The 17,032-nt window shown below is 56.3% G+C and overlaps 2 protein-coding genes across 6 annotated transcripts in view; one reads left to right on the top strand and one right to left on the bottom strand.

Annotated features, from left to right (window-relative positions):
• Nucleotides 1-227: 227 nt before the first annotated feature.
• Nucleotides 228-15,166, bottom strand: MTHFR (methylenetetrahydrofolate reductase). 4 transcript variants are annotated; one of them, XM_004596039.3, is made up of 12 exons: nucleotides 15,064-15,166; nucleotides 12,807-13,052; nucleotides 11,607-11,845; nucleotides 10,736-10,846; nucleotides 4,702-4,895; nucleotides 3,616-3,866; nucleotides 3,367-3,501; nucleotides 2,972-3,152; nucleotides 2,499-2,681; nucleotides 1,797-1,898; nucleotides 847-966; nucleotides 228-607 (listed from the first exon to the last, which is right to left on the bottom strand). In XM_004596039.3, the coding sequence occupies exons 2-12, from the start codon at nucleotides 13,037-13,039 to the stop codon at nucleotides 389-391; spliced, it is 1,968 nt and encodes a 655-aa protein (XP_004596096.3). In that variant the 5' UTR covers nucleotides 13,040-13,052; nucleotides 15,064-15,166; the 3' UTR covers nucleotides 228-388. The 4 variants fall into 4 exon arrangements, with proteins under 4 accessions (XP_004596096.3, XP_012785474.2, XP_058531192.1 ...); XM_012930020.2 differs by lacking the exon at nucleotides 15,064-15,166 and adding an exon at nucleotides 13,337-13,522; XM_058675209.1 differs by lacking the exon at nucleotides 15,064-15,166 and having other exon boundaries at nucleotides 11,607-11,828; nucleotides 12,807-13,299.
• Nucleotides 15,167-15,215: 49 nt separating this feature from the next.
• The window catches only part of CLCN6 (chloride voltage-gated channel 6), a 36,778-nt gene continuing 34,961 nt past the window's right edge, over nucleotides 15,216-17,032 (top strand). For both annotated transcript variants that reach the window (XR_009246877.1, XM_004596037.2), the window contains exons 1-2: nucleotides 15,216-15,504; nucleotides 16,234-16,293. Coding sequence is in view for 1 of the 2 variants with exons in the window: in XM_004596037.2 (XP_004596094.1) it covers nucleotides 15,418-15,504; nucleotides 16,234-16,293 (147 nt within the window). In the remaining variant the exon portion in view is untranslated. The remainder of the gene's footprint in view (nucleotides 15,505-16,233; nucleotides 16,294-17,032) is intronic.

The raw sequence follows: 17,032 nt of genomic DNA on the forward strand, positions 1-17,032 counted from the left end.
GAGAGGTACAATAACGTCTCCCCACAAGGCCACCAAGGCTCTGCATCCGCCCCCAAGTACAGGCTCACTGTACAGGCTTGCCCAGAAGCTGCCCTGACTGAGGGTCCACTTGGCAACCAGTCCCCACTTCACAGACTGGGTTCCGGTGCCCCCCCCCACTGCCCTCTGCTGGATGGCAGAGCTTCCCACCAAAGAGCAGCACGGCCAGGGTAGGGGGGGGTCCCAAGCTTCCTGCAGGGCTGGCTCCGGTCCAGCCAGAGCCTGAAGGCCCAGGCCAATCTAGCTGCCATCATGACCATCACGAGGGAAGCAGAGACCAGGGTTTGGGGACGGCTGAAGGAAAGCTGTGACAAGGATGGAGGTGGGGCCAAGCGGCCGCAGCCGAGGGTCACGGAGCCTCTGCTCCTGCTTCCTGTCGCATGGGCCTGCCCAGGAGCTTGAAAGCATCTTCCACCACCTGCCACAGGCAGTTGTCCAGCGGGAACTCATTGTCCACCAGGTTGACCAGGAAGTAGTTGTCATGGATGTCCTGGATGATCGTGCGGGAGAGGGACTCCTCTTCGTACAGCTTGCCCCACTGCTCAATCCACAGGGCAAAGGCCTCATCCTACACACACAGGGACCCGGTCACCAGGGCCACCCAGGCCAGAGCCACCCCAGCCAGGGTCCCTGGGTCTTGCTGCTGACCAACACATCACCCCAGAAAGAGAACAAGGCTCATGATCTGCACGACCCTCATTATCACTGCCACCAGAGTGAGCATGCAGGGTGGCCATGATGGGACTAACAACACCGCCTTACTTGGGATTCTCTGGTTGGCCAGCAACCCCCGCCCAGCTGCTTTACCTTCCAGAACATGAAGCTGACGGGGTCTACCACTGTGGGCTGGATGATCTCTCGCCCCGGGAAGATGCCCCAGGTGACCGCGTTGGGCTGCAGCTCAGGCGCGTTGGTGATGTTCTCACCCTGGGGGATGGGAGGTGGGTATTGGGGGGTGAGGTTCTCACCCTGGGGGATGGGAGGTGGGTACTGGGGGGTAATTTTCTCACCCTGGGGCCCGAGGGAGGCACTGGGGGAAGGTCAGAACAGCCTGGGATCCAGGCTGCCAACTGCCCTTGCAGGCCTGTGTCCTGTGCGTGGCAATCCTCGTGCCCAGCCCATCCCTGCTGCCATCAGCCTCCTGGTCCCACTCACTGGCAGCCTCTGCGTGCCCTCTCCTGCTAGCTAGACTAGATCCACTGTCCACCTGAGCCTCTGCAGGTCCTCTCCCCATGCCTGCAAGCCAGATGGCTGAGTGCTGTGACTCAACCACAGACATGGAGCTAGGAACTGTACTGCTGAAAATGCCTCCCCCAGCCTTTAGGGAAATCCCAGTTCCAATGAGGCCCTAAGGACCTGGCCCTGTTCAATACTTCTGTCTCTCTTTCCCTGCTCATGGCTTCTCCATAGACAGGGCAGCTGGGTGTCTGTCCCTGCTCTGTCCTTCTGAATGTTGTTCTCCTTGCCGGCCCACTCTCGGTCCTAAGATTAGGGACATACCTGGCCCTTCCAGAAGCTGCCCTGACCTTCCAGGTTTGGTGAGCCTCCTCTGGATCCTGCAGTACAGCCCACAATGAACTTGATTTTTCAACTTTTACTAACTTGTACCTGTCCGCTTATTTGGGAGCTCTCCTGAGAGCAGGGCCCTGGTTTTGTCTGCGTCTCTCCGTCTTGCACAGTACGTCTGGCCCAGGCTAGGTGGGAATACAAACATGGGAGCTGCCAGGCACCTGCACCTGGGCCCCGGGCCAGCCTACCTTCACGTCGACGATGTGGTAGTTAACCCGGAGCTCGTACCTCTTCAGCACCTCCAGGAGGGCCCCTACTATCTCGCGGGAGGTGAAGAACTCCAGGTAGGCCTGTGGGAGACAGTGCCCACCCATCAAACCCGCACCCTTGCCCGCACCCTTCCCTCATGCAGCCAGTGTGCCTGTGGGGACACCGTGGGCAAAGCCTCGGTGACAGAGACATAGCCTTCTTTTCTAGTACCAGCACCTATCAGAGCTTAAGCCAGACTTACTTAAATCCATTTGCTGGAATGCACATGATCCTGTAAACTGAACACTTCCTCCCCAGCTGAGGACAGGAGGTTCAAGCAGCTGAGCAGATTGACCCCAGTACCAGGAAGCAGCCAGGCTGGCACCAAAACCCAGGTCTCCAGGGCCAGGGCTTGAAGTTCTCAGGGCAACTCTGGCCTAGGCCTATAGGAGGGACATGTTCCTTGGGATCGGACCAGCAGATGTGGGGCTAGGCTCTTCCCGAGGGCTAACGACACGTGTCTTGCCATGTTTCAACCCTGAAACATGCAGCATATCCCATGTTACAGGAAACAGGCCTGCCGGCCCAGGTCTGCTCATGAAGCATGAGCCCCTGTCTGCTGTGACTGTCACTCAGGAGTGAAAGCTGCTCTGTCCCCAACTTAGAGCGCCTTGGGCTGGCTCTGGGCATCGCCATCACACCTTCTGGAAGACATAGCCCCCGCTGGGGCCCCACCCCACGATGGGGTCGGAGGATGGTTTCCCGTTGATGTTGGGCTGGGAGTTGATGGTGAGGATGCCCTGTCGGTTCACACGCAGCAGCTCCTCTTTCATGAGGCTGGTCTCGGCCGCCAGGGGCTCGTCATTCCACGGCAGGCACGTCACCTGGGAGAGTCGAGCAGGGCTGGGCAGCGCTGGGATCTGGACTCTGGGTCCCTTCCCCAGCTCAGGTTCACTCTGTGCTGAGCGGCCAAGTCACAACATGGAGATGCAGTCTGGCCCAGAGCCAAAGGCAGGGCGAGGGGAGTCACGAGGGACCCATCAACACCACTCACTTTATAGAGGAGTCATGAGGGACCCCCCAGCGGCACTCACTTTGTAGGGATGTAACCAGGGACCCCCCAGCGGCACTCACTTTGTAGGGAAGTAACCAGGGACCCCCCAGCAGCACTCACTTTGTAGCCATGCTGGTTTTCCTCTCCCGAGAGGTAGCGAACAAAAACTTCAAAGACGCTTTGCTCGCTGGTCAGCTCGGTCCCCCACATCTGCAGCAGCTCCTCCTTAGGGCACTTGCTCTTCAGATAGAAGAGGTAGTAGTCCTTCAGGTCCCCAAAGGCTGGGGAAGAGGAGTTGCCCCTGCAGGGGAGGGGCCCTGAAGTCAGCACCTGTTCCTGAACTGTGAGCTCCTGGCCAAGGGCAGCTGCCACCACCAGCCCAGGTGCCCTCCCTGGAAACCCAGCTGCAGTCATCCCAGGGCCCACCCACCAGGTGGGGCCACTGCCTCTGTCCCTCCTCCCAAGCCTGGGACTTGCTGGGGAGCAGTCTGTTGGCAAGGCACCTCAGGCCTCACCAGCGGCCATTGGGGAACTCGTCCCACTCCTGGGTGCGGTAGATGTAACTCTTGGGTCTGGAGGCCCAGAAGATGGGACGCACATCTTCTTCCCGGCGCTTGGGATGGGCACTGACAGCCCATGGCAGGGGACGCCTGCATGAGAAGAAGACAGAGGACAATGGGTTGGCTGGGAAAGGGACGGGCCATGCCATGTCCATGATCACTCTCGGGCTTTCTGTGGGGGAGCCCGAGCCCACTGCGCCTCACCTGGGGTCCTCAGTCCACATGCCCAGGCGCTTCAGCACCTCTGTGGTGGCCACCTGACGGTTGAGGGTGTAGAAGTGCAGGCCAGGCACCAGGCCACTGGCCAGGAGCTCCTGGCACAGGCTCACGGCCAGGTCAATGCCATAGTTGCGGATGGCGGCATCGTTGTCTTTGATCGGCTCAATCACGTCCTTGATCTCCTGAGGCACCTCCAGCTTGGACAGCTTCACGAGCTGCCGGAGGGAGTGATAGCCCTGCCCGAGACACATGGGCGCTGTGGGGTCATCTGCAGCCACCTCCTGCCCTAAAGGCTTGCCGCACTGTCGCTGCCCGCCAGGTCTCCTGCCAGAGCTCCCGGAGGCCTGTCTCACTTTCTCCATTCAGTGGAGTGCAGGGGCTGCCATGGTTCAAGCCCACCCCGTAGCCTGTCGTGTCTACAGATCACGCAGGGACGCCTAACCTAGCTGTGCCCGGATCACAATGACCATCAGAATCACCTGCAAAACCCAAAAAGTAAAATGCAGATGCCCAGGGCCACCACAGAACTTCCAGAAAAAGCAGATATAACAGTTCTGATATAACCAAGTTGGGGAAAGTTGGTTTAACCCAAATCTGTGAGAGTTATACTCACATCTAGTGACACTTATCGGTAGGTGAGATTAGAAGTACCCAAACATGGGCTCGATGCAGTAGCCTAGTGGCTAAAGTCCTTGCCTTACATGCACCGGGATCCCATGTGAGCACCAGTTCATATCCTGGCTGTTCCACTTCCCATCCAGCTCCCTGCTTGTGGCCTGGGAAAGCAGTGGAGGATGGCCCAAAGCCTTGGGACCCTGCACTTGCGTGGGAGACCCAGAAGAAGCCCGTTGCTCCTGGCTTCTGGTCAGCTCAGCTCCAGCCTTTGAAGCTACTTGGGGAGTGAACCAGCAGATGGAAGATCTTTCTGTCTTTCCTTCTCTCTGTAAATCTGACTTTGTAATGAAACAAAACAAAAACCCAAACACAGAGTGAAGACAGTGTTGGGCCAAGCTGACAGGGCTTGGCAGGTGGGTGGGTGTGGGGGCTGGGCAGTCCTCCTGGGACCCTCACCTGGATGGGAAAGATGCCAGGCAGAATGGGGCACGTGATGCCCACCTCGGTGCAAGCCTTCACAAAGCTGAAGAACGTGTCTGCCGTGAAGAAGAGCTGTGTGATGATGAAATCAGCGCCCGCGGAAACCTTCTCCTTGAGGTGCCTCAGGTCGGCCTCCAGGCTCTCTGCGTCGGGGTGGCCTTTGGGGTAACCTGTCCACAGAGGTGAGAGTAGGGCGACGCGGCCTCCCCTCCATCGGGATGAGCGAACAATGCAGCAGATGGGAGCAAATCCTCCGCCTCAGGCCTGCCAGCCTCACCTTCTCCCACAGCGCACCGGGCTGAGCTCAATGTGCGAGTGGCTGCACTCAGGTCCCTGTGACCCTGACCTGGACATGATCCCCCCTAGCGTGGATGCAGACTGCTCCAAATGCCCACAGAGCCTGCCTCTACCAGCCAGGCAAACCAGGCCTGCACTTCGTGGCTATGGAAAAGGACAATACTGCCAGTGGGACATGGCACTGGACTCCGAGCACTGGATTAAAACATTATTTTTAACATTAAAGTCACCTGGTGCAAGACAATGAAAAGTTAGGAACTGAATCGGGTCACGGCAGGAGAGCTGATGCAGCAGACAAGGGACAGAGGGGACACAGTTAACTACTTTCTGGAGCCTGAAGGTCTGTCCTGCAGAAAAGACGGACCCCAGATAGGTCCTTGTCCATCAGGGCCTGTGCTGCGTGTGATGGCAGAGTCAGCACCCCTTCGACCCCAGCATGTCTTGGAGTGGGACACCACAGGCTGGCTATGGAGCCAGAGCTGTCTGGGATGTGGGACCCCACGACTTCCAGACTCCTGACTGGCTCTGGGGCTTGATGACTCTTCTTGGGGACTTACTAGCAGCCTTGTTTGCCTGAAAGCAGAGAGCTCACAGGCCTTAGTCAAACTACAGGAAGGGAGCTGGCTTAGCCTCATCCCTGCCAGGCAGGCCCACCCCATCCCAGCCAGGCAGGCCCACCCCATCCCAGCCAGGCAGGCCCACCCCGTCCCAGCCAGGCAGGCCCACCCCATCCCAGTCAGGCAGATCTACCCCATCCCAGTCAGGCAGGACCACCCTGTCCCAGTCAGGCAGGCCCACCTCACTCATGCCAGGCAGACTCACCCTGCCCCACCAAGCAGGCCATTCCTGTCCTTGCCAGGCAGGCCTACCCAGCCCTAGTCAAGCAGGCCCAGCCCAGCCCAGCCAGGCAGGCCTACCCACCCCTACCAGGCGGTCCCATCCTTCCCCTCATCCCCAGGAGCCAGCCAGGCAGCAGACCAGAGGCTGAGCTCTTGGAAGCCAAGCTGCTGTGTTGTGATAAACAATTTCATTTCTAAGAAACCCTGAGTCATTAAAATTGGACACAAAAATACAAGGTGGAGGAATCCACCATGGTGGGAGGGTTTCGGGAGGGGTGGGGAGAATCCCAGTACCTATGAAACTGTGTCACATAATACAATGTAATTAATGAATAAAAAAAAAATTGGACACAAAAATGACTGCCTAAAGGAGAGCACAGTTGAGTAGCATCAGCATTTCATACTCCCAATAACAGAACCACTGCTTCCTTTTCCCCCTTCCTCTCCCCTCCCCCCTTTCCCTGGGAGATGCCTAGAGCCTGAGTCACACTGCACAGGCCAGGGTCCCTGGGGGACAGCGGGGGTGGGAGGAAGGCCACAGCCACAAGGCCCGGATGGCTGCCCAGCCTAACAGGGAGCAGACGGTGGGGGTGGGGAGGCCTGTGGCCGCAGCTGCACTCCACAGGCTAGGGTCACTGGAAGAGGCCCAAAGCCAGAGCCACATGGGCCGAGGTGCTGCCCAGTCCAGCAGGGGGGGAGCCTGGAGCTGCAGCAACACCATGTGGGCTGGCTGGGGTCCCTCCAAAGTACCCAAGGCTGGAAACACACAGGCCAAGCTGGGGAGGGGACCTGTGGCTGGAGCCACACCACATGAGACTAGGAAGGCACAAAAGATAAACCTACATACTCCATCAAATTAGCTAAAGACCTCAGACACTTCTTTGAAAAAGCAAAAGGTAAACATAGCCTTTGCTATCTCCTGTCTCTATTAAGGCTGTGACACTTTACGGCAGACATGTGTTACTGATCACCTCCCTTGATCTTCTCCGGAAGCCGCTACTGGATCTTGGTATGTCACATGACACCAATCTTAAAAAACTTTACTCAGCTTTAGGCAGTTTACCCTACACTTCAGTCCAACTTTTTTTTTTTAAAAGATTTATTTATTTTTATTACAAAGTCAGATATGCAGAGAGGAGGAGAGACAGAGAGGAAGATCCTCCGTCCGATGATTCACTCCCCAAGTGAGCCGCAAAGGCTGGTTCTGTGCCGATCCGAAGCTGGGAGCCAGGAACCTCCTCCGGGTCTCCCACGCGGGTACAGGGTCCCAAAGCTTTGGACCGTCCTCAACTGCCTTCCCAGGCCACAAGCAGGGAGCTGGATGGGGAAGTGGAGCTGCCGGGACTAGAACCAGCGTCCATATGGGATCCCGGGGCACTCAAAGCGAGGACCTTAGCCACTAGGGCACGCGGCCGGGCCCTAGTCCAACTTCTATAGTGAAGTCTCCAAATCTGCATACACTCTTTCTGGAATGGTCAATAGACAACTGACAACTCTTTGAATAAATACTCGCCAACCAGGGAGAGGCAGGCCAGGGGCCTGACACTGGGGTCCTGAGCAGGCTGCACCGGTGGCGTGTCAACACAACATTGTGGGAGCAGGCATGCCAGTGGCCTCATGGGTAATAGGGAGGTGGCGCCTGCAGCACACCAAAACACTGGTCTAGGGGTGGGCAGGCAAGGGGCCTGATGCTGGGGTCCTAGGCAGGTCACATTGGGAGCATACCACTGACCTTGGCCAAGAGTCTGATGCTGGGCCCCTAGGCAGGCCACACTAACAGCGTAACACTGACTTTGGCCAGGGACTTGAGGCTGGGTCCTGTATATGTATGGCCCACTGATGGCCTTTGGCAGGCCAGGTACCTGATGGTTCCTGGGCAGGTCATGGCTGCATGACACTACGCTGATGGGTTCTAGGTCATCCCAACAGTACTAGGCCGGGACGGGGTGGATGAGACTGAAGTCCAGGGGTTGAAGCCCACTGATGTCACCAAGAATTCTGAGCTTTCATGTCCCACTGGTCCCAAATGCATTGGGACACAGAGCATGCTGTGCCATCTCCAGGCTAACTTCTGTGTAGGGGAGAGGATCATGTGTATCTGAAGGACTAGTTGGTCTATTCCTGCGAAACAGTTGATCAAGGCTCTTAGATGCCAAAGACAGAAAAAGGCCAGCGACTTCTCAGAATGACGCCGATGACTTCTCAGAATGACACAGCCATTGGCACCAGCTATACTTTCTATGGTTTGGGACCTGGATCCACTAGAGGAGATAGGCCTACACACCTAGTCAGCAACAAGTAGCTACAGAAGACGAGAGGAAACTACATCCTTCAGCAACCCTGAAGAACAGGGGTCAGAAACATCAGGCAGCTCAGGTTCATGAGGTAAAAAACATACCTCCCCAACCCTATTTAATACAGTCTGCTGGGCCCGGTGGCGTGGCCTAGCGACTAAAGTCCTCGCCTTGAAAGCCCCGGGATCCCATATGGGCGCCGGTTCTAATCCCGGCAGCTCCACTTCCCATCCAGCTCCCTGCTTGTGGCCTGGGAAGGCAGTTGAGGACGGCCCAATGCATTGGGACCCTGCACCCGCGTGGGAGACCCGGGAGAGGTTCCAGGTTCCCGGCTTCGGATCGGCGCGCATCGGCCCGTTGCGGCTCACTTGGGGAGTGAATCATCGGACGGAAGATCTTCCTCTCTGTCTCTCCTCCTCTGTGTATATCTGACTTTGTAATAAAATGAATAAATCTTTTAAAAAAAAATACAGTCTACCTATCTGTCACTCAAATGACCCCTTCCCCAGTTGGACTGCCCTCACCCGGGATTGGAGGGTGACACCAGGTCCACAAGAAGCCAGGCAACGGGGAGGGGCGCTCCCCATCTACCTCTGGACACAACATGAAAGCAGAAACATTTCTCTTCCACCTCTTCCCTCTCTGCCCACTCCGCCTGAATGAGTGTGAATTTGCTCAGTTTTTAATTAAATCATACCCAAACAAACCAAAATTAAATAAATAAATAAATGCAGAAAAAAAAACCCCACATTTTTTCCCAGAGAAAATCCAGGAACTCTATGACCTAATATCTAAATATCACCAAACAAATATAGCTGGATTTGGCTCAGTTTATTATTTCTATCACCCTTGGCTTGATGCTCTCTAATCAATTAATTTTTTTAAAGATTTATTTATTTTTATTTGAAAGATAGAGTTACAGAGAGAAGGAGAGATGGAGATCTTCCATCCGCTGGTTTACTCCCTCAGTGGCTACAACGGCCAGAACCTGACCAAGCCAAAAGCCGGAACCTAGCGCTTCTTCAAAGTCTCCTATGCGGGTTCAGGGTCCTAAGGACCTGGGTCATCCTCTGCTTTCCCAGGCCACAAGCAGGAAGCTGGACAGAAGTACAGCACCAAGATTAGAACTGGTGCCCATATGGGATCCTGGTGCTTGCAAGGTGAGATTTTTAGCCACCGAACTATTGTGCTAGGCCCTAACCAAGTGACCGTTATGACCAGGCAAAACACAGAGCCATCAGGCAAGAGTAGGCGCCCACCTTTGCGACTTTCCAGCTGGGATCACCTAACAGCCCTTCCTATGGCACAATCACTGGCTAGCTGAGGGCAGCATGAATGACAGATGTACTGCTGACCCCTGGAAATGGCCATTCTGTCCTTAAGTCCTAACCAAGCCACCCAAATACCCTTCTTGGCAGAAGACTGGACATGGACTTGGGTGCCTGGAGAAAAACCCACAGGGACCCTCAAAGAAAAACCTTCTTGAAGCCACTTGCTTTTTAAATAATTCATCTGAGATGCTGCTCTGTACACAGCTATGTTTAATATAAAAATACAATTTCCCTTGGGGCTGGCATTACTGCATGGCAGGTTAAACGGCTGCCTGGGTACCAGCTCAGGTCCTGGCTGCTATAGTTTCAATCCTGCTTCCTGCTAACGTACCTAGGAAAGCAGCAGAAGATGGCCCAAGACCTTGGCTCTTGTAACCATGTGGGAGACCTGGAAGAAGCTCCTGGCTCCTGGCTTCACAATGGCACAGTTCCGGCCATTGTGACCGTTTGAGGAGCGAACCAGAGAATGGAAGAGCTTGTCTCTCTGCGAACCTCCTTTCTCACTCTGCCTTTCAAACAAATCTTATCTTTTTTTGAAGATTTCCCTCAAAATAGTGGAGAGAAACTGTTATTCCCAGTCTCAGTCCATCAATACAGAGCTCTGTGTTCCTGGCACACACTGCCTTACTACACCTGGGCCCAATCTCGAGGACAGAAAGAGGTGAGGAAGAATCAAAGGTCATGCTTCCTTTCCCACGTGAACCTGACGAGGTCCCTGGCTGCAGCAGATAGAACTAGACTTGAATCAGTCTGATTCTGGAACTGGCCTGAGACGCGGCCACCTGTCTGGGGCACTGCTGGAACTGACATGACATGACCCCAGAGCAGGTCATGGGATGGACAAGAGCAAGCATTGGGCTGACCACGGCAGGAAGCAGACACAGAGGGAAGCAGCCGCAGAGAGTTAGAGGGAGGGCCTGTGTCCTGCCTGCTGCCACAGTCAAGCTATCCGATGTCAGCTCCCAACCTTGGGTTCTGAGGTTCCCTGTCACCTCTAGTCCTCATAATAAAAACTGCCTCTCTTCTTGGAGAGAATGGGGCTGGGAGGCAGAACGGGAACAGGTGGGCAGAGGAACAGAAATGCAGGGTGGAGGGTGCGAGCAAGCACAGGAGCTCTTCACCTCTACGTGTCCCTCATCTGGCTGGGACGCAGGCCCACAGCGCACCTTATCTGTGTCTACAGCAGCTGATCCGCCTCCTCCCGCCTTTCCTCTCCATCGTGACCCATGCGGACCCTCCAGCCACTCACCTGCCACACAGATGTCAAAGTAATCCCCAAACTCGCTTCGGATGTGTTTCACCAAGTCCACGGCGTAGTTGAAGCCTCCCTCTTCTTCCTCCCACTGCTCACCGATGGGGTCTGCAGGATGGACAGAGCTCCCTGTTACAGGGTCTCGCCTGGTCTTCTGGTTCCCTCTACCTACACCTGCTCCCAGAGCTGAGCATTCCTCGAAGGCAGACTCCCCATAATTCAGTTTGGATCTCTTCTTTCTAGCACAGCAGCTGGTACCCTGTGGGAGGCAAGGAAGCACCGAATACCAACTCGGGGCAGGCCTGCTACTTGCAGGTGGCCCAGTAAACAGCTGACACTCTCCTCTGAGCCCAGGACTGGGCATCCCTTTTCTACTTGCACCTTCTCCCCACACCTCCTGTCCCTTGGCAGAATCTTCTACTCATCTTTTGAGAAGTGGACTTTGGTCGGGAGCACAAAGCCCCTGTGCTCACCATTCAGAGTCCCTCTTCTCACACTCGGGTGGCGTGTTGACAGCAGGCACCAGAGACCAAGCAGCTGTTCTCATGCCTGGACAAAGGCCAGAACTGTGCTTGTGGCCAGGCCAAATGCTGGGCACAGCCAGGGATCAATGAGTTGTGCAGCAGGGCACGGGGTTATCAGAGGCTGGCCACCTTCCTGCCTGAACCCAGGCTGCGAGGTCAAGGAGGTGGACGTGCGACTCCTGTGCCTGTGGCCGAGTCACTATCCACACGGCCCACTGATGCTGCTAACAGGGGGGATGCAGAGAGAGAGCTCAACATGGGGTGCAGAGAGCAGGACTGGTCCAGGGACAGGATAGCCTGCCACGAAAGGGGCAATCTGGAGAGGGGGACGTGCCAGCTCACACCTCCTCTCAGCGCCAAGATGTTCTTGAGGCCAAGCTGCTTGGCTTTATGCAGGTGGCCTGTGATGTCCTCCCGCCGCTGCCGGCAGCAAGTCATGTGCAGCACGGTCTCCAGGCCACAGTAGTTGACGGCAGTGCTGGCGATCATCATGGAGGAAGTCTCCTTGTCTGAGCCGGGGTCTCCTGCCGGATGCCAGGTCACGTCTATGAAGAGGGGGCCGCCTGCTGCCATCCGGTCAAACCTGCCGGGAATGTCCTTCTGAAGACGGGCGACACCACCCTTCTCTGCCTTCCTTGGGGCCTGAGGGCCAGCTGGAGGCCCAGCAAGCCTGCGCACCTCCTGGTTTTGCTCCCTCTGAACTGCATGACCTTGAGTAAACTCCTTTGGCTCTCTGCGTCTGACATGCAAGCATAGCACCTGCTCCACAACAGCACCAGGCGAGTGTCAAGACCGGTGACCCCACAGCCCCCAGAACTGGGGTGCACAGAGCAAGCACTCAGTCTTATCAGGACTACCGTGACAGCAGGGACCACATGGGCCAAAGCCGCCATGTAGGACCCATCATTTTGCCCGAGTTAAGACATTTCCACGGCTGAGAGGACAATGAGCTGGCCCAAAGGGAGAGGAATCCTCAGAGTCACAAGCAAAGCCTCACTTCAAGAACAGGGAAACACGGGTCACCAGACACAAGACTCGTCACTGCTGTCACTCGGGCCAAGTTCTTGAACTAGACCAAATCCAGGCACCAAAACCAGGAAGTGTTTGTCTGACAACACTCTATCACGTGTATTTAAATAGCCTGGGCTTTAAACGTTCAAACTTTGGGTGTGTCACACAAGAAGTGCAAATGGGGGGAAAATCTAAACATCAAAAAGAGAACTGTAATTCAAAAAGTGCTAACGAAATTCACTTGGCATGTCCAGATTTCAAGAGACAGAGCTGGACCTCTAACTTGCTGCAAACAGTCTAAGCCACCACTCTGACTTCCCACACGGTGCTCACAATCCCAAGTTTTGCCAAAGAACGTGGTTTGGAAGCAACAACATTTTTAAGCCATCGAGTGACATCGAGTGGCCTCTCCCATCTCCGCTCTCACCCCCATCTTAACCTTGCCGCTTCTACACCTCCAGTTCATCCCCCACTCCTTGCCTGCAGCACCACCTGGCCCCACTCGGCCCCACCTTCCCTTTAAGCCAGCTTACCTGGAGATGAGGTTGACAGCCCCCTGAGCAGTCCTAGGCGGGAAGAACTCCAGGGAGAACCACCTGTCCCCAGACTCCATCCTCCGCCGCATCTTCTCCCGCAGTCTCTCGCACCGCTCCGGGTCCAGGCCAGGGGTGGAACACCTCGAGCTATTTTTGGAACTCTCGCTGCCACTGCTGCTGCCCTCTGAGCGGGGGTTGAGGCCGCCATTCCCTCGAGCCTCATTCACCATGGTCCGGTTTCTGCTACATGGGGTGGGGGCACGGGCAGGGGGCATCAGAGGGCAGGCAGCCAAACCCCGAGCACATACAGGCACCCAAGCGGTAGGATCAGGTGAGGGATGCTGCAATTCCACGCAGGCAGGTCAGGGAGGGTCCTGCTAACGCTGTCCCTGCCCTGTGGCTCCAGGTTCCACAAGTGACAATCACCTGCGCTTCCTGACTCTGAGCTTCGCCCTCCTGTGCTGCCTGTCTCCTTGTACAACCGCCCCTACCCAGCACGGAAATGTGCCCCCTCAGCCCACAGCTACCTGAGGGTGGGTGGCACAGAGGATCTGCCACTGTGGGCCTCAGAGGCCCAAGCTCCCAGGGGGAGGCAGTGGGGTCCTGCTGGGAGGACCCTGGCTCTTCCCCGGTCCATGTCTGCCAGCTCAGACTCGGGCCAGCAGGGAAGAACACAGAACCTTCCCCAGCGGGTGTGTCCAATTGGGCGGAGCTGGGATAAAGGAAGCCAGCTCTGGGGGCGGAGGCAAGGCTTCCAGGCCCCAGGGAGGGCCCAGGCTCAGTGCTGAAAAGACGCTGGACCAAAGGAAAGAGGGGGATGCAGGGGCCGGAGGCCGGCTGGACTTGCAGAGATGCAGCCAACGGTCACTCAGGTCATTGGATCCCTCTCCAAAGAAGGAATGGCTGGCTCAGGCTGGCCACGCCTGGCCCATCTCCTGTTACTCTTGAGCAGGATGCCCGGGGCAGGGCATGCTGAGCAGAAATTTCTCCTGAGCACAAGCTACCTTAAAAAGACGTGTTGAAGGTTGACATTGGTCTAAGCAGGTTTAAAAAAGGCAGTTTCTGTCCAACTTAGAACAAAGACCCCTCCCTCGGCGCCCGCCTTGCAGGCAGTCCTCATCCCACTGCAGTCCAGGAAGGCCAGTGACTGCAGCACCATCATGTCCGTGCCCTCAGGCAGGCCTGCTGCCACCTGGCAGCGCGGTGAGGAAAGGAAGACAAAGCAAATGAAACCAAGCCCCACTCTTGCACAATGGGCAAACACCAAATAGTGGACGTTGCAGTGTGGTGACCCAAAGCAAAAAAAGGAACAGGCATTTCAGGGCATGTCCACTGTTAAGTTGGTTGTCCGCAACCATGTAAGGCCAACGTTCTGGCGGAATCACTTCCTCTCCCTCATCCTATGACACACACAAATGCACACAGCTGCAAGCATGCAGCCCACGTCAGGGCGCTGATTCCAGACCCAGAACTTTCTCCTGGAGACTCTGATTCTGGTGGGCAGTGGAAAGAGGCAGTGATGAGAGCAGCCAGCTGGCCTGTGTCTTGCACCAGGAGCGCTGCCTCATTAACCGGCGGCTGCACACTTGCAAGCCTTTCAAGGTTTACTGCAGTCCTGGGCCGCCAGGCTCGTGCCAGATTCCTCTGCCTCCTGGAAATTCTAACAGCTCCCCGGGGCTTGCCTCCCCCCCGCTGCGCCAGCTGCCCGAGACCAGACCCCGGGATCCTGTCGGCCGGCCGCATCCGCAGGGCTTGGCATGGGAACCAGCAGCCAACAGCCGTCACTGAGGCCCAGGGCCAGCGCCGTCACCCCCTTTTCTAATTCGCCCTCTGACGTGTACGCAGTAACTCACACTGCAGCACCAGTGGCTCACTTTCCTTTTCAGGGACTGGCGGGGAGACCATTTGGAAAGGCGGGGGAGGGGGTGGTGTCCGGCAATGGGGGACCCGAGGAGCCAGGAACCGGGCCACTGGGTCATGGCAGGGGTCCTGACCCCGGCTTCAGCCCCCTTATCACCGGTCTAGGCGGGGGGCCAAACTAAAAGCTCCCCTCAGGAGTGTGGGGGCGGCTGTGGTGAGCGGTTAACGCCAGTTCCCCCTCAAGACAGTGCAGAGGGTGAGACGCCCCTGTCCCCTTGTGTCCAGGGGGGTCTGCCTCCAGAGCTTCCCGTCCACAGGCAAATCCCCGCTCCCGGGGGCTGCTCCCAGGCTCCGCGGTGTCCCTCCTTGGTCACCCACCGTCATCATCACTCACCCTCCTGTCCTCGCTCGCCTGACGCCCAGTGCGGTGGGGGCAGGGCGCACGGCGGGAGGAGGCGGGGAAGGCCCGCGTGTCAGGTTGCCAAGGGAGGCCGAGCCCGGGAGGAAATCACCCGTGTAAGAGACGGGAAGTCCCGCCTCTAATATGGCCGCGCCCAGCGGCCTCTTAGGAACCCGGTCCTCCACCGTCACGTGACGCGGGCCCTCGCCCCACCCGTCTGCAGCCACTCCCTGTCTGCATCCCCAAGCGCTAGAGGACCACGTGACTCTCCCGGGCCAGTCACGTGAGACTCGGATCCTGAGTGGGAGGGGGTTGGCGGAGGGGTCCGGAGTGCAGTCAAGGAGGAAGATGGCGGGGTGCAGGGGCTCCTTGTGCTGCTGCTGCCGATGGTGCTGCTGCTGCGGCGAGCGCGAGACCCGAACCCCAGAGGAGCTGGTGAGGCGCGGGCGAGGCCGGGCTGGGGAGGGGGCGGTTGCTAAGGGACGGCGCGAGGCGTTGCTGGGGGTGGGGCCGTGCTGAGAGGGCCCAGCAGGTGGGGTGGCTGGGGACCGCAGCCCGGGCTCCCTGCGCCTGTTGGTTTCACCGCGCCGGGTTCTAGCATCTTTTCTCCCCATCCTGTCTGGAAGCTAAGGATGGAGCATCCTGCGGATCCCATCCGTATATTTCTTATTTGCATCTGAAAGAGGTTCTGCAGCAAACAAGCGCCCTTTAATCCAAACTGTATGCTTCCCCTGCAGCTGGCTCCCTCTCGCCACCCCCTTCTCCCTCACCCTTTCTGGGTCACTGACAATCCAGGTTCCCTCTGCAAAGCAACCTGGGAAGACTTGAGCCGCTGTGCTCCCGGAATTGACAGGTGCCTTCTGATTTGACACAGTGTCAGATGGAACGTGATTTTTTTTCCCTCCCCTCCCTTTAGATTGGCGTTGGGAAACCAAGGGTGGTTATTTGTCTGATGTGCTACTCTTAAAGAAACAGTGCTCATTTGAACCACCGGATCCCCACCCCCCAGGGCACCCCACCCCAAAGGCAGTTGTTTTTTTTGAGGTGTTTGGTAATGGCTGCAGCTGATTTAGAAGCTGGCAGCTGGTTTCAGAAAATACTTGTGTGTCCTTTCACTCTTAGCCGCTAAAAAGCCTTGTGTGTTCTGTGGATCCATTTTTCTAGACCATCCTTGGAGAAACACAAGAGGAGGAGGATGAGATCCTTCCGAGGAAAGACTATGAGGTGAGAGTTTCAGATGCTGTCTGAGGTGACACGGGTCTGGTCACTTCCAACCCAACCAGAGATTCGTTTGATCTTGTCCCAAGAAACAAGTGAGTAAAAGGCCTGTTTAAGAAGCCCGTTTCTAGCCTTAAACCCCAAACATCACTTGGTATCTTTGTGCTTTTACAACAGTACCTTAGCCTGGGTAGAGTGCATTTGCCACTAATTTGTTTTTACCACGAAGTCAAAGCTACTGACAGTGTGTGCTCCTAACAGGTACACAGCTTTTTTGGACAGAAGTCCGCTTTCAGATGATTGTTTCCTACCCAAGTAACCTGTCTCTGAAAGATTCTCAATTGGCGTTCTAGTCTTATTAATGTTTTAGAGAGTATATGCTTTTATTTTTTAGTTTAAGATTTTTTGAAGGTTTGTTTATTCTGCTGGCACCGGAACCACCTGTGGCTCTGGCATCCCACAGGGGCACCAGTTTGAGTGCTGGTTGCTTCACTTCTGATTCTGCTTCCTGCGAGTGTGGCTAGGAAAGCAGTGGATGATGGTCTGAGTCCTTCGATCCAGAAGAGGCCCCGGAGTTTTACTGGCCCAGTTTCAGCCAAATGCAGCCATTTGGGGAGTGAAACAGCAGATAGAAGATTCTCTGTCTCCCTCTCTTCCTCTGTCTCTCTGCCGTTTGAATGACAGAGAAGGAGAGAGAGAGATCTTCCATTCATTGATTCATTTCCCAGATGACTGCAGCCAGGAG

Source organism: Ochotona princeps, chromosome 2, assembly GCF_030435755.1.
Source record: "Ochotona princeps isolate mOchPri1 chromosome 2, mOchPri1.hap1, whole genome shotgun sequence".
Taxonomy (NCBI): domain Eukaryota; kingdom Metazoa; phylum Chordata; class Mammalia; order Lagomorpha; family Ochotonidae; genus Ochotona; species Ochotona princeps.

Excerpts from the sequence above, each read along its gene's own strand:
- MTHFR (XM_012930020.2), bottom strand. The coding sequence starts at position 13,446 with ATGGACCGGGGAAGAGCCAGGGTCCTCCCAGCAGGACCCCACTGCCTC. Across the intron at positions 3,153-3,366 it reads GAGTTCCCCAATGGCCGCTG|GGGCAACTCCTCTTCCCCAG; the intron begins GTGAGGCCTGAG and ends CCTCCCCTGCAG. Across the intron at positions 2,682-2,971 it reads AAAACCAGCATGGCTACAAA|GTGACGTGCCTGCCGTGGAA; the intron begins GTGAGTGCTGCT and ends CGACTCTCCCAG.